The sequence below is a fragment of the Limulus polyphemus genome, unplaced genomic scaffold (assembly GCF_000517525.1).
Source record: "Limulus polyphemus unplaced genomic scaffold, Limulus_polyphemus-2.1.2 Scaffold4614, whole genome shotgun sequence".
Classification (NCBI taxonomy): Eukaryota; Metazoa; Arthropoda; class Merostomata; order Xiphosura; family Limulidae; genus Limulus; species Limulus polyphemus.
This window is the reverse complement of record NW_013670224.1, coordinates 45,926-68,193: the sequence shown is the minus strand read 5'-3', so window position 1 is coordinate 68,193 and position 22,268 is coordinate 45,926. Positions and strand designations below refer to the sequence as shown.

General features: G+C 32.1%; 1 protein-coding gene across 1 annotated transcript in view; it reads right to left on the bottom strand.

The window, feature by feature from the left end:
* The window catches only part of LOC106471424 (titin-like), a gene marked incomplete at both ends in the record, with an annotated part of 82,671 nt that overhangs the window by 16,720 nt on the left and 43,683 nt on the right, over positions 1–22,268 (bottom strand). Inside the window, 17 exons of the mRNA XM_013932025.1 lie at positions 386–476; positions 904–1,047; positions 2,797–3,054; positions 3,387–3,530; positions 5,702–5,971; positions 6,446–6,589; positions 6,803–7,072; positions 9,385–9,528; positions 11,042–11,311; positions 11,780–11,923; positions 13,213–13,470; positions 13,715–13,858; positions 15,789–16,091; positions 16,465–16,731; positions 19,014–19,157; positions 19,288–19,462; positions 21,993–22,083. Of these exons, the coding sequence (XP_013787479.1) occupies positions 386–476; positions 904–1,047; positions 2,797–3,054; positions 3,387–3,530; positions 5,702–5,971; positions 6,446–6,589; positions 6,803–7,072; positions 9,385–9,528; positions 11,042–11,311; positions 11,780–11,923; positions 13,213–13,470; positions 13,715–13,858; positions 15,789–16,091; positions 16,465–16,731; positions 19,014–19,157; positions 19,288–19,462; positions 21,993–22,083 (3,261 nt within the window). The remainder of the gene's footprint in view (positions 1–385; positions 477–903; positions 1,048–2,796; positions 3,055–3,386; positions 3,531–5,701; positions 5,972–6,445; positions 6,590–6,802; positions 7,073–9,384; positions 9,529–11,041; positions 11,312–11,779; positions 11,924–13,212; positions 13,471–13,714; positions 13,859–15,788; positions 16,092–16,464; positions 16,732–19,013; positions 19,158–19,287; positions 19,463–21,992; positions 22,084–22,268) is intronic.

The window sequence follows — 22,268 nt, the reverse complement described above, 5'->3', positions numbered from 1 at the left end:
ACACATCACCACATATTCTACACCAGTCTAAAGATCTCACAAATATCTATTATGTCATACACATCACCACATATTCTACACCAGTCTAAAGATCTCACAAATATCCATTATGTCATACACAGCACCACAGATTATACACCAGTTTAAAGACCTCATGAATGTCAATTTAAAATGTCTCATTTATATTCATAAGTTAAAACTTACATTAATTTAAGAAATAAAACAGAAGACTATTTCTTCCTGATGATGTCCCCCAGTAAGTTTATGGACTTAAATTGATAAAATCAGGGATCTGACTACCCATGGTGGACAGAGCATAGATAGTTCAAAAGCAACAGTCTTCTTGATAACTAATGTTGCATTTTGTCAATATAGGTCATCTTACCTCTGCCAAGCAGCTTCCATTTCAACTATCTTTCGAACACCACCCTCCATCTCTTTAGGCAACTGGGTTTGATAGATGAGAGCTGGCTTTCCTAAAGGAAAAAAATAAACAAATGAAAACTGACTTATTTCGGAGAAAATCATATTTTTTCTTTATATTAAAACCATTTGTTTACAAATATGATGCATCATTGAATAAAACTGCTTAACATAAAAATATTTATGAAATTACTATACCTTTTCCAAGCTCAATATCTTCAATAAATATATATAGATAGCAAATAAATTACAATCTGTTCATTCATAACCAACATTACTGTAAAAAGTTTTTACAAACTTAACTACAAATATAGAGATTGTATGTTTTCTAAAAAGTTACATCTTTGGCAACAAAATGCTAGAAGATTGTACTGTAATGAAAATACAAATACAACATAATATTTCCTAGTATGAGTTGAAAATAATACAGTTTACATGTTGTTGTTAAACACAAAAACATTCTGTTTTTAACTAACAAACCTTTACACTTCAAGGTTGTTCTTGTTATATCTTCACCAAGATCATTAATGGCTCTGGCCATATATTCACCACTGTCCTCAGGGTAAACATATAGCACATCTAATGCTACATAACCAAAGTCATGAGTTGTCTTGAACTTGTGACCTGTGTTAAAATAAAATATTTTTCATCAATCACATCATTTACTAAAAGACAAAAATGTAAATGTGTGTAGATTTGTTACTTAATGTCTGTTTTTCATGTAGGCTGCAAGTAGTGAAAGTTTGGTAAACAAGAGGGAATGTCATTAAAGCTTAGCCTGATAACCTACAAGAGGGAATGTCATTAAAGCAAAATAGATACTCACTATTAAACTACTGGATCCATTGGACTAGTGTGTTGCATTGGCAACTAGGTCCAGATGCCTTTCTTACTTGTCCCAGGTTATCAGGCTAAGCTGTAATGACATTCCCTCTTGTAGGTTATCAGGATAAGCTTTAATGACATTCCCTCTTGTAGGTTATCAGGCTAAGCTTTAATGACATTCCCTCTTGTAGGTTATCAGGCTAAGCTTTAATGACATTCCCTTTTGTAGGTTATCAGGCTAGGCTTTAATGACATTCCCTCTTGTAGGTTATCAGGCTAGGCTTTAATGACATTCCCTCTTGTAGGTTATCAGGCTAGGCTTTTGGTATACTCACAGATTTGACTTGCTATTTTTTCATGGTAAAATGGTGATATTAATATCTGAAATTCAGGCCAATCAAATTGCTTATTTCTGAAAAAAAAAAATTATTTTCATTTTTAGCTGTAGTACAGCGGCTCATAGAATGTCTCCATGTTTTGTTTTTTTTCAAAAAGAAACTTTTAGCTCATAGCTCTGTCAATTCTTGACCAATTTGAGATCTAATTACACTTTTAGACTGAGGAGGTCAAACCCTTCCAACTGATGTATTTGGCCATGTCCAAGGTCTCATAGATTAATTTACTCTAATCCTGTCTAAAAGAATTTCAACTTGAGAGTAGGCTGGTACAGATCCTGAATGAATAATAAAATCAAATTGGATATACGCGTGATCCACGCTTGGAATTGCTGGTGCACAAAAATGTAGCAAATTAAAAAGGAAAAATAAAGGTCTCATAGATTAATTTATTCTAATCCTGCCTAAAAGAATTTCAAGTGCTGTGGCTATTGAGGATTCCCTCTTGTTTGTGGATGATATTGATACACTGCTCAGTTTATTGTTTTGAAAACTACGATTATGGTATCTTACCAATCCATGACATCTTTGAACATATATATGTTATACATTTAATACTAATCAGAAATAATATTTTTGCTAATAAAACAACATGTACATGGAACACAGTATTGTTTTTCAACACTTGCTAACTATAGTTATATCTATAAAATTATTAAAACACTGAGGTCACTACACTAACCTGTGTTGCTTGTACTTATTCATATGAGTACTGTCAAAAAAAAGAGATTCAAGTTTAGATATTATTGAGCTGAGATCTATATTTTGAAGTTTATGTAGTTAGGAGAATGTATACAAGTTGCTGTCACATTGGTAAGGCTAGAATTAAAATCTGTAAATAATACTGAGGTCACTACACTAACATTTTAATAACAGGTCACTTACCCAAGGTTATTTACAGATTTTAATTCTAGCCTTACCAATGTGACAGCAACTTGTATACATTCTCCTAACTACATAAACTTCAAAACTCAGCTCAATAATATCTAAACTGAATCTTTTTTTGACAGTACTCATATGAATAAGTACAAGTAACACAGGTCGCTTTAGTATTAAGTTCCAAGACTTTGTTGTTTCAAAGATGGTTGTTGCTCAAATTAATTCTTATTCATTTGTCTTTCAGTACTAAAAAAAAGATTTCATGAGAACATACCAGTACGTAATGGCTGACCATTGCGGTACCATTCCACCCGAAGCTTGGGATCATTGACAGGTTCAAGATGACATTCAAAATGTGCACCATCACCTTCATTCAGATTTTCTTGAGGTTGGATCTGCGTGACGAAATGAGGAGGTTGTAGAGGGCCCTCCTCCACAGGCTGTTCCTGCATGGATGGATATTCTAGTGCTCGAAGTTTATCAGCAGACATTCCCTCAGGCAGCTGGCTCTCCATGATGATATCCCTTTTATCTGACAACATTTTACCATCACATTAATCATCATAAAAGTCAAGTCATTACACTGATAGCTTAAAATGTACCTAAGTCTTAATTCTAAGTCTACATATTTAGGAATTATCAGCTTTTTTGTTATTTGTTAGACATATTTATGGTACGTTTAGAAAGAATCTAGACTGAAATAACATTTTATAAAAATGTATTAATTATTTTTTGTTACTGACTACATAGATATACATGCCGAAATACATCATATAGGACACAACCTCTTGTTATTATGTAGCATTTAGTATACTTCAAAATAGCTATAAGATATAAACACAATGCAGAAGTTGAGACACTAACTCTTAACCTTCAGTACAGCTCTTGTAGAGTCAGTGCCCCATCTGTTGACGGCTTTACAAACATATTCACCAGCATCTCGTGGGAATAACCAATCAATCTCCAGAACAACAAAGCCAAAGTCATTAATTGTGTGAACACGTGAGCCTAGTAAGAAAAAGTCACATCAAACATTATTTTTAATAAAATCTGCTTATATCTTTTATAAACCATGTTAAAATTAAAGATTTAGTTTTAAATTTATATAGTAGTAAATGATTTTGCTTTGGTTTCAAATGGTTAACCTTACTATATAAGAAAGAGTTGCATGTGCTAACACAGTGGGGTTTCACTGCAGATGTGAGCCGCACCACCAGTGTGACCTGTTCAGCACCTATGCATTTAGTTTACTGCAAATTCTTGACCATTCAACTGTGTAATGTTAAAGGTAGGCTATGATTGGAGGAGTATGTCACTGAAGAGGGCTATTCATATAGCCAAAGGGCTGTTAAAGGTAGGCTATGATTGGAGGAGTATGTCACTGAAGACGGCTATTCATATAGCCAAAGGGCTGTTAAAGGTAGGCTATGATTGGAGGAGTATGTCACTGAAGACGGCTATTCATATAGCCAAAGGGCTGTTAAAGGTAGGCTATGATTGGAGGAGTATCTCACTGAAGACGGCTATTAATATAGCCAAAGGGCACAATATTTCAAAAAGTCTATTCACTGTAAACATGGAATAACAGCATGCCTAGAACAACAACAGATCCAAAATCTTATCCCCTAGTCAATCTGAAACAATGCACTCCTCCACAAAGTAAAAGCTGTGATCATGAAAGCTCACACCCCAACTTCAAACGTCATTACAATAAAGTTGGACATATTAACTTGTAACATTCACATGATAATAAACAAGGAGTTAAAGCTAATGAAGGTGTTCACACCTTCAAATAAATAGGAGGTTTCTGGCTGGTTAAACTGGAATCACAGCAATCCCACACATACCTGTCAAATCCTCACAAAGTATCTTCACTGGACTTTAGTACCTGTGGTCTGCTTAACTGTAGTCTAAGAAGCTTTGTTTTTTTTAATTTTTGCTCAAAGCTATTTGAGGGTTATCTGCATTAGCTGACCCTAATTTAGAAGTGACTGTTTATAGCACATTCAGTGGTGGGATTCAAACTCACAACCCACAGATTGTGAGTCGAGTGGTCTATCACCAGGCTGGTCTTGGAAGCTTGACATCCACATGTAGTGGAGGATCCATAGAAAGTTGATTAATGTGTGGTCTAAAATTGACCTTGCCATCCTTAGCTTGTTACGACAGAAAGTGGGTTATAAGACAATAACATATAATCATGGCCATAAGACTGAAAATATTCTATCATGTAAAAAGTAGATCCAGGGAGCAGCATGGGACTTAGGACATTATTCTTTTAAAATACAATTAACTCTCAGTACACATTTTTACAACTATTTATGGACTAAAAGTATCTAGAGATATTTAAGAGTAAGTTTCATAAAACAAACATTAAATTTGGCTCATGAATTGAAAGGATATATTTATGTATAAAAGAAATAACAATTTTTAATCAATTTAATTCAACCAACTTACCTAAATTAAACATTAAAATAATGTAGAAAAATGAGATATTTTTAACAGGTTAAATTTTGTTTCTTCAACTTCACTGGATGTCATTTAGGATACCATATTTTAGTAATAAAACAGAAAAGATAAACATTCAGTATAAGAAAATAGGAGTATTAAGCTATTGCTACTTTCCTTAAATAGAATATGAATACCAACCAGTTCTCCTTAGTTAGACAACAAATAGCCAAAGGTCAACCAACTGGTTTGATGACTAAACTTCAGATAATTAACAAAAACAAAATTGTACATTAGTTCCAGCTAAAAGGCATTATCCACTGTGATTGTGTTGAGTAACTTCTTAACAAAATACAAAAACCTTAGAAATTACGAATGGGGTCAATATGGAGCCCTTCCGATTTTATAAAAGATTTCTTTCTAAATTATTTATGTACCAAGTTGCTTGTGGTTCCATAACTTTGTTGGTTACAGGGCCCCTAGTAACAGGAGCCATAGAAGTAAACTGTAAACAAAAATAATATCGTTACCAAAATTAATTACTGCTAGAGTTTACTATGTTTCATGCATATAAAATGAGTGACTTAACCCAATTTCTTTTTGTCAGTTATTTAAAGTAAATGCTGGGACAGCCAAAGACATAACATTACTCAATATGTGGGCCTCACTGATAGCAAAGAATATGTGAACACATCTATAATTTGATGGGTAATCAATAAATACATGTGCACCTGTTATCAAAGGCTGTCCATTGTAATACCATTCAACTGTGAGGTTTGGATCTCCCTGTGGTTCCAGTCTACACTCAAAGTGAGCAAAGTCCCCTTCAACTTTGTCTGTAAGGTCTTGTATGTGTGTGATAAATCGAGGAGGTTGTGGCTTTTCTTCATCAAAGACAGTCTCCTGCTTTTGATATAAAGATTCTTCTAGATGCTGTAAGGTTTTAGTACTTGATTTGAAGTCTTCAGGAAGTTGTGGGTCGACAATTACCGAGGCTTTGCCTGATAATTTAAACATGGACTAAGTTAGGAATCTAACCCTGTACTGTTTCCGTTTATTTCAAATCAATCACTAATTGCGGAGTACTACATGATTTATTACAAATAAGCTGATTCTATTAGCACTCTTATTTCTATCATAGTTTTATCGTATGCATTTTTTCTATACAATTTATCATATAAGAGCTTTAACTAATCTGTATGTATTATACAGAATATATTGGTAAGATTTAAAATGTTACTCAAATGTTTTGGTAGATGCATATTCATTCAATGATGAATATAAATTAAAATGTTTTGTTAAAACGTTTTGTTTTTGTATAAAAACAATAAACCAAATGAACAAGTCTTATCTTTTCTTCGTAGAAGCAGAATACACTATAATTACTGTACAAGAAGTTTACTGTTGTATTTACTCTACATTCTAATAATACATGGTAATTTTGTATTTCACTTATTTAAAGGTTAAGTACTTACTTTTAACAGTTAAGTTTGCAGAGGCAGTAGCTTCTCCAACTCTGTTCACAGCTTTACATGTATATACTCCAATATCTCTTTTGTAGACACCGGCAATTTCCAAGATCACAAAACCAAAATCGCTGATTGATCTGACTCTTGTTCCTTAGGAATATATCAAAAAAATATAGTGGTGCTTTGTTTTGTTTATTATACAAACATGCATTTATATTGGGGGAAAAATCATTAAAACTCAAATACTTATAATTTGTCATTAACTCTATTATGTAAATACCATAACATATGCGTCTGTATCAAACCTGTCAACAGAATATAATTGTTACTGAGATGCCAGGCCTTTAGTGCATGCTAGAATACCTGTAATAAGAGGTTTTCCATTGTGGAACCATTCCACTCTCATAGTCGGGTCTCCAACTGGTATTAGGCGACATTCAAAGTGAGCCAGAGAGTTCTCAGGTAGAGAGATGTCCTGGGGTTTGGAAATGAACTTCGGAGCTTGTGAAATATCAATATCCATCCAGGTTTCTGCTACACGAGTACTAGAAATATCTTCAAATCTAGCAATTTTCTCAATTCCTGTTTCCATGCCCTCTGGTAACTGGGTTTCCAGTATGATGCCTCGTTTTCCTTAAATCACATCAGGAATTTGTGGTTTCAAAACACTATTATATTAAAAGTTTGACTGACCAATGTTTAAAATGTAACACAATACAGATTCAATTATCACATTAATTTGAAAATGAAATTATTAGACGTAAAGTATATATATTTTCAAAAATTTTTAAAGTTAAACTTATAAAAATTAAAATTTACATATTTTTATTTCTATGATCATGTAAGCTTTTAGAAAATAATAACAATATACAATGCTGTTTAGACATACATCTCTACAGACTGTTAATTTCAAATTAACAATACTTTCACCACTAAGTGTTTCAACCATAAAAGGTTTTTTCTTTACCTTTCTCTCTCCCTTCCCAAATGTAAAGAAATTTGCATCAGTACTTTAAGTATTTACTATTTAGTAACAATAGGTTTTATTTGTATATGCTGTAGGTGTTTAACAATAATATCTATTGTTGTCACATGGAAGTGGTACTCATTGTTTCACTTTCCAATGTGTTGTTAATTTCTCCTTGTAAACTAATCACTCTTTTACTATGGCTGTGTACTGAAAGTGGGAAGTGGTAGAACAAATATCATTACTGGGAGTACTACACATATATATCGAAGCATGCCAGGATGATGAGTATATGTTTAGAGTTAATATGTGTAAAAATATCTTGATTTATATTTAATAACAGTAATAAATCATAAAACTAGAAGCCATAACTTGTATAGAGTTTTATATAGATTATTAAGTTGCTGGTGTTGGAAGAGCATGTTACGTGTGTTTTAATTCATATAAAGTGCCCCCTTTCTTTTTTTTATGTCATTATGCTTTGTTACAGTCATAAGTCATGCTTCTCATTGTAATCATAAATTGTTGTCTTCAAAGCATCAAGATAAACTTCATTAAAATAGTGAACCCTTGGGGTAAAGTGAACATTCTTTACTCCCAGTATAATAAGTAAAGTAACTTTTACAGACAGAGATTTCACTAAGATGTGTATATTGCTTAACACATTAACGTTTTAACCATTTCAGTATGAATTGGTTATTCGTAAAATAGAAAGAATACAAGTACATATATATATGACCTAGGGTACATAAAGAATGCTTTCTGCATTGTTGAATATTTTCCCATGCACGGTTTCTGAAACTTACATAAGGGACAAATGTGTCCCAACAGGCATTGTTGTTGGGTTAGATGTGTCCAGGAAATTTATGGAAACATGTCATATATATACATTCTGAGGTGAAAGTAACACTAAAATCTTACAATCAAAGTTTCATTTGTCCTGCAAAGTCCTACACAAACATACACTAGACTAATATAACCCAACAGTACTGAAAGAGTTAATAATAATTGCAATATGAGTTTAAGTAAACAGAAGAAATTCAACTCATTGGTAAACCAGTGAGAACCTTGAAACTTAATTCAATTTCTTATCACAAGTTTCAGTTACTATACAGCTATGATAAGGCTAGAAGAGATGTCAAATATTTTATTTAAAAAATTATGTTTTATTCAAAACCCAAAGATCACCTTAGTATATAGAACAATGGAGTTTTAAATACGAACATAAACTGACTTCCTGTAAATTTATTATATTATTACAGTAAATGAAACATTGTATTTAAGTTATGATATAAATTCTCTCTTTTAGCAGGTTTTAACGCTTTTGGTTGGATATTGTCTTTGGTAGATACCTTAAGTCAACTAACCTACAAATAAAAATGAAAATCAAACTGTAGCTTGTTTCCTCCACAACATAAGAATATATGAATACTTTGTGATTTAATGCAAATTGCAATGTGTCTTGTAGAAGATATATAAGACTAACTTTCTTTCTTGCACTGTACAACATAATGAAAGTACCATACAGTACTTTAACATTTAAATGTCAGACACACTTTCACATTTACATGTTGACAGTATCAAACAGCACCTTCACATTTACAAGTAAACAGTATCAAATAAGGTACTGTTTGATACTGTCTACTTGTAAATGTGAAGGTGCTCAAATTTACAAGCAGACAGTATCAAACAGTACCTTCACATTTACAAGTAGACAGTGTCAAACAGCACCTTCACATCTACAAGTAGACAGTATCAAACAGCACCTTCACATTTGCAAGTCAACAGTATCAAATAACACCTTCACATTTAAAAGTCGACAGTACAGTATCAAACAGCACCTTCACATTTACAAGTTGACAGTATCAAACAGCACCTTCACATTTATAAGTTGAGAGTATCAAACAGTACCTTTACATTTACAAGTTGACAGTATCAAACAGTAACTTCACATTTACAAGACAGTACTAATGCATACCTTCACATTTCATAGTACATGTGGTGACTGCTTCACCTATTCTGTTGACAGCACGACAGGAATAAATACCACTGTCCTCTGGATACACTGGGCTGATTTCAAGAACGACAAATCCAAAGTCATGGATGGTTCGAATACGAGTACCTTTCGAAAAGAAAAAATGAACATATGTTTACATTCTTGTGTATGTGTGTTTTTCTTTTGTCAGATATAAAGCTTTTACCACAGTATTTATCATAAGCCTAAGACAGAAATAGTAGGATGAAATTATACCAGGAAGTAATACATTGAAATCACTACAAGCTGCAAAGTAATGTTCACAGTTTATGGAACTATAAGCTATGATTGTGTTAGAAAAACTAGTTCTCTGTTTATGGAACTAGAAGCTATTATAGCGTTAGAAAAACATGTTCCCTGTTTATGGAACTATAAGCTATGATTGTGTTAGAAAAACATGTTCCCCATTTATGGAACTATAAGCTATGATTGTGTTAGAAAAATATGTTTCCTGTTTATGGAACTAGAAGCTATTATAGTGTTAGAAAAACATGTTCCCCATTTATGGAACTATAAGCTATGATAGTGTTAGAAAAACATGTTCCCTATTTATGGAACTAGAAGCTATGATAGTGTTAGAAAAATATGTTCATAGTTCATGGAACTAGAAGCTATGATAGTGTTAGAAAAATATGTTCCCTGTTTATGGAACTAGAAGCTATTATAGCATTAGAAAAACATGTTCCCCATTTATGGAACTATAAGCTATGATAGCATTAGAAAAATATGTTCCCTGTTTATGGAACTAGAAGCTATTATAGTGTTAGAAAAACATGTTTCCCATTTATGGAACTATAAGCTATGATAGCATTAGAAAAATATGTTCCCTGTTTATGGAACTAGAAGCGATTATAGTGTTAGAAAAACATGTTCCCCATTTATGGAACTATAAGCTATGATTGTGTTAGAAAAATATGTTCCCTGTTTATGGAACTATAAGCTGTGATTGTGTTAGAAAAACATGTTCCCTGTTTATGGAACTAGAAGCTATGATAGTGTTAGAAAAATATGTTCATAGTTCATGGAACTAAAAGCTTCAACAGTATTATAAAATGATGTTCATAGTTCATGGAACTAAAAGCTTCAACACTATTATAAAATGATGTTCATAGTTCATGGAACTAAAAGCTTCAACAGTATTATAAAATGATGTTCATAGTTCATGGAACTAAAAGCCTTGACAGTTTTAGAGAATGATGTTCAAAGTTCATGGAACTAAAAGCTTCAACAGTATTATAAAATGATGTTCATAGTTCATGGAACTAAAAGCTTTAACAGTATTATAAAATGATGTTCATAGTTCATTGAACTAAATATCTGAACAGTGTTTAGAAAATGATACTCACAGTTTATGTGAACTATAAGTTGTGACTTTCTTAGGAAATTATGTTCACAGGTGTGGGACAAAAAGCTTGGGCAAAATTAAACAGTAGTGTTACCAATTTATGGGACTTAAAACACTAAAGAATATATAATTTTAAAAATATTATCTACGTATAGCAGTTCATAAAATTAAAACAAAGCAGGCATAATCATGACATTTTAATCAAAGAAAAGCAAACTGTCTTTCAGGTTTATCTCACAGTTCCTTAAAACTCACCAGCACGAAGTGGTTTTCCATCCTTAAACCATTCAAGCTTAAGATCAGGATCATCAGTTGGTATCAACCGAGCCTCAAAGTGAGCACTCTCTCCTTCATGCATGTTTGTCAAATTATCTAATGGTTTTGTAAATTGGGGAGCTTCTCGTGTAATTTCTTCCGATATTTCCATTCGAGACTGGTACAAAGCTTCTTCAAGTTCAATAATATGCTCAGTACCACCAGCCATTTCAGGAGGCAGCTGAGGCTCCAAAATCAGAGAACTTTTAGCTGTAGGAAAAATGAAAAAACTAAAGGTTTCCATATCAATCAAAGACTGTTTTTTAGGCCTAAAAATTAAGCCTCATAGCTTTGACAACTGAAGCAATTTACACCACTACATTAAGTTTCAGGTAGTGTGTACAAACAAAATTGTATATGTATTTTTGAACTGCTGTAGGTCCAGCCCATTGATAGTTCTGGTACACATTGAAAGACCACCAGGAAGTGATCTATGAAAGAAAACATAGGTCTGCATCTCTGGTTCAAAATTTGTAAAGAGGAACACCATGAATAAACGTCTGTAGCCAAGCATGGTTTTAATCACTTATATATGTTAGGTCTAAAAATGTAGATTCTTATTTAAAGAGATATATATGGAATATTATACATTTGAGTCTTTAAAATAAATATCAATTTTCTTTGTTCATAAATGAAATGTAAACAGAATGTTGTAAAACATGTGTGGTATTAACTTACATGTACATCTAAGTACAGTCTTAGTGACATCTGTGCCTAGACGATTTGTAGCCTTACACATGTACTCTCCACTGTCTTCACCATAGCAATAAAGGATGTCCAAAATGACAATTCCAAAATCATGGAAGGTTCTGAAGCGATGGCCTAAAAGAGGAACAATGAACATGTACCAATTAGACCTAATTTTAATAGTATATTACTATTCAAAAAACATATTTTTTGCAAGAATACATTAAGTTATTTTAATAATTGCTAAACAATGGGTCAGGGATAGTTGTGAGTCAGAAACAACGAGGTAAATGTGGCTGTGAGTGAAGTGCCCTAACCAGCAGTCTATGCCATGCCCATTCTTTTGTTTTGTTAACTTAATTGAAATCATTTCATAATGTTTACCGAGGTTAAGATATATTTCACATGTTGTTTCATAGTTACACTGGTTGTTGAGATCAGACATATACTATCATTCCTCAGTTGGTTCTTGAATCTAATTTTTCAAGTTAGTATCCATTTTCATAGCTACTCTGGCTTTTGTAATTAAAATAAATATTGTCATCCATCCGGCTGGTTCTTCAGTTTATTTTATATACTATTTGTACTTTCACTAGTTGTTGAGGTTAGTGCATGTGTTGAGTGTAAGAATATTTTCACACTTTATTGGAAGTTAAGGTGTGTGCTTTCATCCTTTGATTTGTCTACATTGTTTAGAACATTTACTGTCACATCATCATTGTCTGTCAATCTTAGGACATGTACTTCTATCCACTGATCGTTTGTTCATGTTGAGTTCAGGAAATATGGCTATTGAGGTTAGGAAATTATTCATTTTTTGCAATTCCTAAAATTTATGTCGATATCAACATTGATCTGCCTGTCTTCGTATGCATTTATCGGTCAATCTGAGAAAAACTTATTATGAATAATTCTTTTTTGTGAGTGAATTTCACAAAAAACAGGACTTCCTCCATCGACTGATTGAAACAAATATTTTGAAGATAGGTACATGAAAGAACAATATGCATAAAGAGAGGAAAGTGTTTGAGTATATATTTGTTGTTGTTCACCTTATATATATATATTTTTTGTTTTTTTTCATGTTGGTATTATATAAATGTATCATTTTATTGTACCATGCTGAATAAATGGATTTAAATCGAACATATCCCCTTTAACACTTCTTATAGAAGGGACTACTGTCAACAGGTGTTCACTCCTGTAGTAGTCTCTCTTTTTTCACACTTTTATTTGTTATATACTGTCTATAATATATGTTTTATAGCTGGCCTATTTACTGGACTGAAGTTTTCCAAATTTAAATGAAGGTGGCCAGGTTTGGGACACACATAGGTATGTTCATATTTTAATGATATACAAATGTATAAAAAGTTAAAATGTATGAGCTACATAAGAAAATATAATTTTATAAAAAAGTTTACCATGCCTAAATGGTTGGCCATTGAAGAACCACTCCACCTTTAAGTTGGGGTCATTCACTGGAGACAACTGGGCTTCAAAGTGGGCACTTTGTCCTTCTACCAGATGGACCAAAGATTGAATCTGACTGTGAAATTTTGGAGGTTGATTAACTGATGGTCCTACAGTCATAGACGTCTTGTAATGAGAATAACCTTCCAGTGCTGCTATCTTTTCTAAGCTCTGTGGTTGTAAAGAATCTCTGAAGATCTTGCCATGACCTATAAAAATATGCAAGTTATACATTTCTTTTTTCAGTCATACAGTAAACTATTACTATATTATTTAACGTTACTATATAATCAAGGTTAAAAAAAGGAAATATTTTAATTTTGCTAATCAAATAAAAGCAATAAAAATACATAACAATATATTTACAATGGAAATATAACTTTTGATTATGTTACAAAATTTGTATCTACTCATTTTACATTTTCTTCTTCACTCTGGTCCAAGCAGACTTACCAGCACACTCCAGAATGCAGCGGGTAGTGTCAGAGCCATACTTGTTAGTGGCTACACAGATATACTCTCCTACATCTTCAACATGGACAAACGAGATGTCCATAACCACATAACCAAAATCACTCAGGGTTTTGATGCGTGAGCCTAAAGAAGTTAAAAGCATAATTCTATTTATCTGAATACTTAGCTCAGTTTTTATAATTCTTTTAAACTTAATTAATGTTATAAAATTAAACACGTGTTTTAAAATTATAAGTTCTTCTGGAAATATACAAAGACTAAAACAGGGAAAGCAGAAGATACTACAAATAAACAGAAGTTACAAAATATAAAAAGCTAATTCACTTGTACTGACTAGAACGTATTGTTTCACCAGTTCGGTATTGTCACTGTTAACTATTTTCAGCCAAAAACCAAATAACATCTCACGAGGTTCAGCTAGCCAAGGAGGCTCAACTTTATACATGGGTTTAGGACTAACCTAACAATGCAGAATAGTCATTATAACAAAACAAGAATTATAAAATTAAATTAGAATTAATAAATGTAGATATATTAAATATTCTAACCAACACCGTGTGTCTGCACTATGATAAACGTTTTAACTAGCTGGGTTAGCTCAGTAGATTTAGATTAGTCCTAAATCCATAAAGTGAGCTAACAATGTGAAATAATCTTTATGGTAAAGACTAATAAACTTTGAAAATGTGGTAAAATGATCATATCTTTAGCCTGATATCCAAGTAAGAACAACCATATCATGGTAAATGTTACACTTGGCTTAGCCAGCTTACAAATTTTTATGTTGGTCCTAAATCCATAAACTAAGCTAACAATATAAAAATTTTATTCTCCAGTTGTTAGAGCTGGTATTTGCTAACTGACTAATCAATGGCCCTATGGCATGTAACTTTAATTACTATTTGCTAACTGACTAATTTAATGGCCCTATGCCATGTAACTTTAATTACTATTTGCTAACTGACTAATTAATGGCCCTATGGCATGCAACTTTAATTACTATTTGCTAACTGACTAATCAATGGCCCCATGGCATGTAACTTTAATTACTATTTGCTAACTGACTAATCAATGGCCCCATGGCATGTAACTTTAATTACTATTTGCTAACTGACTAATCAATGGCCCTGTGGCATGTAACTTTAATTACTATTTGCTAACTGACTAATCAATGGCCCTATGGCATGTAACTTTAATTACTATTTGCTAACTGACTAATCAATGGCCCTATGGCATGTAACTTTAATTACTCAACTGTTGGAATAATCAGAATAATAATTTTTATTCATCAAAGTTTTTTGAAATTTTTAAAATGTAATTTTAAACCAAACTAACTTTATTTACATAAGATTGGTATTTAGGAATCTTCATTCAGTAATTTCTAGGTAGTTAGATAATTTGTAGAAGTTAAATCATTAATCACATCTATCTTAGCAAAAGCAAATCTTTATATATATATATATATATATCTGTGTGTGTGTGTGTATATACGCAATTACAAAATGAGAACTTAACCATGTGTAAGTTGTCAGTGAATATTTTATTACTGGGAACCTCCTTCCCATAATTGACTGCACACAGTGAACGTATAGTTAAGACGAGGACATTACAGGTTCAAGCACCCGAACCAGGTTCTCTAATAATTTCAAATACATTCATCTGGTGTTACACAGCAGACATGTTGATGTATTACTAAAGAGATAGACTATATTCTTAATACCATTTGAATCCAGTACAATTCATGACTATATAAGTGTCTTCTCTTTGTGTTTTTGGATTACGTTTTAAAATATATAAATATATATAGAAATATGTACACATATTTTTATGGTTAAATATACTTAATTACAAATTATATCAAATTATAAAAAATACTTTCACAATGGTTAGATTTTAGACTTTTCTGTCTGTGTTTCAGTGCAAAGCTACACACAGGGCTATCTACATCGTATCCTGTCTGTGTTTCAGTGCAAAGCTACACACAGGGCTATCTACATCGTATCCTCAAGCTTACCCTTGAGCCACAAGGGGTTTAAATAAAATCAACACTTACTGTCTCTGAGGGGTTGTCCATTATGGAACCATTCAACTTTCATAGCTGGATCCCCAACTGGTACCAGGAAACATTCAAAGTGTGCACTGTCACCCTCTTTCAATCCCACAATGCTCTGTAGTTGGGTTGTGAAATGAGGTTTCTGACCCCGTGAGCGATCAACGGTCTCTAAGATAACAGTGATTTCAGCTTTTCCCCATTTGTTGGTTGCTCGACAAGTGTATCTTCCTGTGTCCTCAGCAATGACACCTAGGATTTCTAAAACTACCATACCAAAGGCATGGACTGTACGAATACGATGACCTGAGGACAAAAAAAGCACAAAATAAATAAAAAAAAGTTTCATTAAAAAACAAATTATGGTAATAAATTTCCTTTTTTACTTTCAAATTTTTATGTGTAACAAAATTTTTTCAGTTTGATTACAGTGAAATACAAAATTCATAAAAGTATCCAGAAAATAAAAACTAGATTAATAGGGACATTAATAGCTTTTAACCATTAGCAACCTTACATTCTCATTGCAACTGAATTAAAGTAAAATATACATTGTAGAGACAATTCTGTAATTCTAATTAATCAAAACCTACTACATCTGGTTATAAAAAAAATTAAATATTTAAATTACTCATTTTATGTATACATCACAATATATACGATGATATAACAAACACACCAGCTTTAAGTGGTTTTTCATTGAAGAACCATTCAACAACCATAGTTTGATCTCCTGCTGGTGTGAGTGTTGCCTCAAAGTGTGCAATGTCCCCTTCACTGAGGTTAGTCAAGTTCTGGAACTGAGATGTAAAAATAGGTGGGTGTCCTTCTTCCTCCAAAAGTACTCCTTCAGATTGCCTGACCAATGACTCTTCCAAGTCCTGGATCCTCTCAAGCCCTCTTTCTCCTTCAGGATGAAGTGTTCCTTCATAGATAAAGCTTTTTCCTGTTTAGATAATGAATATAATGTTTGTTCAGTAAAACACTGAAGTGACCATAAAATTATATATATATAGTATTTGTTCAATAAACTGATGCTGTTGTTTAACTATTGCATTAGATTTAAATACAAAACATGTACTTGTTGCAAAATTACATCCTGCTGTTTACTTAACTTTTATTTTGTTTACTTAAATTTTATTTGTTGGACAATTAAATGTTGTTGTTAAGTTCTATATGTTGGAAAATTACACACATGTGTTTAGTTAAGTTATATTTCTTTAAAAATGATGTATGAAATGCTTATCCACAAACTTCTACATTCACTTTTGAACATTATGTAAAATTATTTATTATATTTTTGTTCCTCTGAATATTATATGTATTCATAGTCACATGTATTTGATATGATTAACACATATCAGTTATATGTAAAAAAATAACCATAGTCACATGTATTTGATATGAATAACACATATCAGTTATATGTAAAAAACAAATAACCATAGTCACATGTATTTGATATGAATAGCACATATTGGTTATATATAAAAAATAATCATAGTCATGTGTATTTGATATGAATAACACAAATCGGTTATATGCAAAAAACAAATAACCATAGTCACATGTATTTGATATGAATAACACATATCGGTTATATGTAAAAAATAACCATAGTCACATGTATTTGATATGAATAACACATATCGGTTATATGTAAAAAATAACCATAGTTACATGTATTTGATATTAATAACATATATCAGTTATATGCAAAAAAATAACCATAGTCACATGTATTTGATATTAATAACACATATCAGTTATATGTAAAAAATAACCATAGTTACATGTATTTGATATTAATAACATATATCAGTTATATGCAAAAAAAATAACCATAGTCACATGTATTTGATATTAATAACACATATCAGTTATATGTAAAAAATAACCATAGTCACATGTATTTGATATTAATAACACATATTGGTTATATGTAAAAAAATAACCATAGTCACATGTATTTGATATTAATAACACATATTGGTTATATGTAAAAAAATAACCATAGTCACATGTATTTGATATGAATAACATATATTGGTTATATGTAAAAAAATAACCATAGTCACATGTATTTGATATGAATAACATATATTGGTTATAAGTAAAAAAATAACCATAGTCACATGTATTTGATATGAATAACATATATTGGTTATAAGTAAAAAAATAACCATAGTCACATGTATTTGATATGAATAACATATATTGGTTATAAGTAAAAAAATAATAATCATTTTTTAACTTTATTTTGTACTAAACTACTATAAAAATATGAATAAGCTCTTTACAAATGATAAAACTAGTAGAGTTAGTAGTTATTTACAGCTCTCAATGAGGCAGATATTCAATCATTTATAAATGTACTGGCCATTTCCAAAGCCACAAAAACAAAACTCTCCAGTAGGTTTTTCTTTATAATAGTATATTTGAAAATATATTGTAAAAATGTAAAAATCTGAACAATCTGTTTTCTCACCACACAATTTAAATTTCTTCCCATTACAAAAGGATGGTTTTAAGCAATATAGAATCAAACCCACACCCAACCTTTTCACGTTATTGAATTATTAGTTCATGATGTCAGAAAAACACATAGGTTCAAGAAGTCTTGATACAAAATGATAAAAACCCAAGTGCTTTCTAAAGGTAAGCCTCTTGAAAGTGCTCGGGCTATATGGTTTTTATCATATTGTATTATTAGTTTAATTTTTCCCTTGATCTTAAAAAGAGACATATTCTTATTGATTATGGAGTGAATATAAACTTTTGTAAGCACAGATTATTGTAAAAAGTACATTTGCATACTAATTAAAAACTTATCAACATACTATTGCATAATTAAACACTTACCAACATACTATTGCATACTAATTAAACACTTACCAACATACTAATTAAACACTTACCAACATACTAATTAAACACTTATCAACATACTATTGCATACTAATTAAACACTTACCAACATACTATTGCATACTAATTAAACACTTACCAACATACTATTGCATACTAATTAAACACTTACCAACATACTAATTAAACACTGATCAACATACTATTGCATACTAACTAAACACTTACTGACATACTATTGCATACTAATTAAAAACTTATCAACATACTACTGCATACTAACTAAACACTTACTGACATACTATTGCATACTAATTAAAAACTTATCAACATACTATTGCATATTAAGTAAAAACTTACCAACACACTGAAGTGTCGTTGAAGTGAAGGCTTCACCCCTCTTGTTATGTGCACGACAAGTATAGACACCACAGTCTCTTGGCCAGAGATCGGATATTGTTAGAGTGACTTGCCCAAAATCACTGGTGCTTGTGAAGCGAGATGCTATATGCAAAATAAACATATTGTTCTTTAATATTCTGTGATACCTCTATAGGTTTCTTAATAATTATTGTGTTGTAAACAGTATAAAACTGTTCTAAAGGTGAACATTTCCATACTTATTGTTACTGACCTAGTTCTAAAGGTTTCCCATTAAAGAACCATTCAATAGCAAGTTTAGGGTCTGCAGACGGCTCATAGCGACAGTACAGTCGAAGACCTTCCCCTTCATTCACAGTGAAGTTGGCTTGTAATGGTTCAACAAACACAGGTTTTGGAAACTCTTGTTCTGCTTCCTCTACTGGCATCTTAAATAAAGAAATATAAAGGATAGAGTGCTAAAGTTGCAAAATTCTTCTGTATAGGTCTGAAATAAGATTCGTTTTTTCTCACCTTAAGACTAGAAAATGAGACTGCATATTTAAACATTTCATTCAAAAGAAGTCAATGAAAAGAATCTGATGAAGTGCAAGCTATCTGATAAGAAGAAGACTACACATATCTGTTTGGCTGTAACGTTTTAGAGATATTTTGTGTAAAATCAACTTACTTCTAAGGTAACATTCCATGGTTTCTTAACTCTCGCAAAATGATCAAGCAGTCACCTGTTTTAATTGGATTAACTGTAATTACTACAAGTCTCCTAATGTTTACATGAATAGGTGATTGAAGTCACATTTAATGTTTGCTTAAATGTTCTGTACTGATTTGATACACATTATTTTGCCACTCTCATGGACCCCTGATGTAGAGCTGCTATAAAAATCAATATTAACATCAATGATGGTTCCATAATGATTGAGGTTGATTCAGATTCCACAGTAACCATAATTTCAGAAACTAACTCTCAAGTCAAGTCATCACATTCTGAAATCTTAGTAAAATGATATCATTCCAGTGAAAGGGGTCATAACTGTCTTCTTCACTTACAAGGTTCAAAAGAAAGATCTTCCAGTGTTGGTCCCTAAAGTGAATCAACCACAGTTCTTGAGAGAAACTGGCTACATTACCATGGACTGTAAACCCTTGTTCACTGTTATTTTCAGTTGTTACAGCAACAAACCTTCAGTGTTCAAAGAGATTCTAGGCATTATCAAAACTGTTGAAGCTCATTTCAACTAAAATCTGTCTCAATGTCAGAGTTTTTCCAGCCAGGACCATATCTTCTTGAAGACAAAGTCAGAGATCAACTGAAAATACTAAAATAGAAAGGCATCATATCAAAGTTAGCCATAATTACTGGACTACACCAATTACCATTCTTCCAGAAACAGATGGATCATTATGAATTTGGGGAGACTAGAAGGTCACAATAAACCCATAGTTGGATGTTGACCAGTATCCACTTTGCCACAATGTCAGAAGGTCAACACTTCAAACTTAGCTTACAATATTGTAGTTGAAGAATTGAAGAAATATCAACACACAGCTCAACAGACTTTAAGTTGGAATTACACTAATAGCTGCAATCTACCAGAAAGCCAATAAAGAAATACTACAAGGTATTAATAAGATAGTGCCTTACATGAATGACGTGGAATTGATTGTTAGAGATGACAGAGAACATGTTGATAAAAATCAAAAAGGTCCTACCTAGACTTGAAAAAAACGGTGTTCATCTCAGCAAGAGAGTGCTTTTAATAAGGTGAAACAGCTACTCACATAAAAAAAAGTGTTAAAACACTATGGTATGAAACACCTAACCAGACTGGCTACTGGCACAAGCTGTTACAGCCTTGGTGCAAAGACATTTTCCATAACATGACTGATGGATCTGAGTGATCAACTGTGCATGAATCAAAAATCCTTACAGATACAGAGGACAAATATGCAGTTCGAGAAAGAGACTCTGAGCATCACACATAGAGCTGAAAAAACGACTTGTAACAGAAAAAGCAGGGTTATCACTAAGACAAAGATTATAGCCTATACCTCTTAAGATGAGAACAACATCCCACTTGCACACAGGTGAAATCCCAGCTGAACTATTCCTAAAACACCATTTTAGAATGTGTCTAAGCATTGTTAAGCCTGGATTGGCTATAGCAATCAGCAACAAGCAAGAGACATTCAAGCTGGGTAATATCTTCACTTTTTGTAACTTCCACAGAGATCTGAAACAGCTGCCTGGAGAAAGTCTTCAACACACTGGCCTACCTTGTTCAAGTAGGATATACTGTTCGACACTTCCATGTCAATCACTGCCTGAAACTACCGATAGTACGTCTACAATTGCTGCAACAGAACTGTCCATGAAAGATGCTGCAATGTCAATGACATTCACGGCAATTGTTCCTAAAGAGACTCAACTTGACATTCCAACAACAAGAGTAGCTGAGTTACCAACAGAGATCAGGAAAAATCTGTTCCATTTCTACAAAAATCTACGAAGACGCCAAAGAATTGATCTGTGATGTGTTTGAAATTAAACAAGGCACTGTTTTGGTTGAATAAGAAAAGAATTAATGTCTATCAACCCTGGTTAATAATAGAAAGAATATAATAAACATACTTATCAAATACAGCTTCAAATGGGTAAACTTAAAACTGTTTTATTCTGATGATGTTTCATCTCCACAAGATTTATTTGTATGGCAGATCTTGTGAAAACAAAATATAGGTTATTACATTTTTTTTAATGTTTAAAATTAGTGTTTTTTAACAGAAAAATCATAATGCACAATAGTTGACATGTATGCTTATATATTTTTGTTTAATGAATTATGTGATATTTCAAAATTTACAATTTACTGGAAAAAGTATTGTATCCCATTTTGATATAACAGGAGATGTATTTGAAAACAATTATGACAAGAATAATAAATAAACTAGTAATACCTGATATCTGCTAAGGTAGGCTTCTTCCACTTCTTGTATTCGGGATAGACCTACTTGACCCATAGGATGTTGAGTTCCATAGATGATATCTCTTTACCTGGATAAACAGGAACAAGTGGAATAACAACAGTTCTGATGGGTAGTGAAATTTGCTGGTTAAATAGTATGTATTAGCTGTATTCATCTTTACCTGGATAAACAGGAACAAGTGGAATAACAACAGTTCTGATGGGTAGTGAAATTTGCTGGTTAAATAGTATGTATTAGCTGTATTCA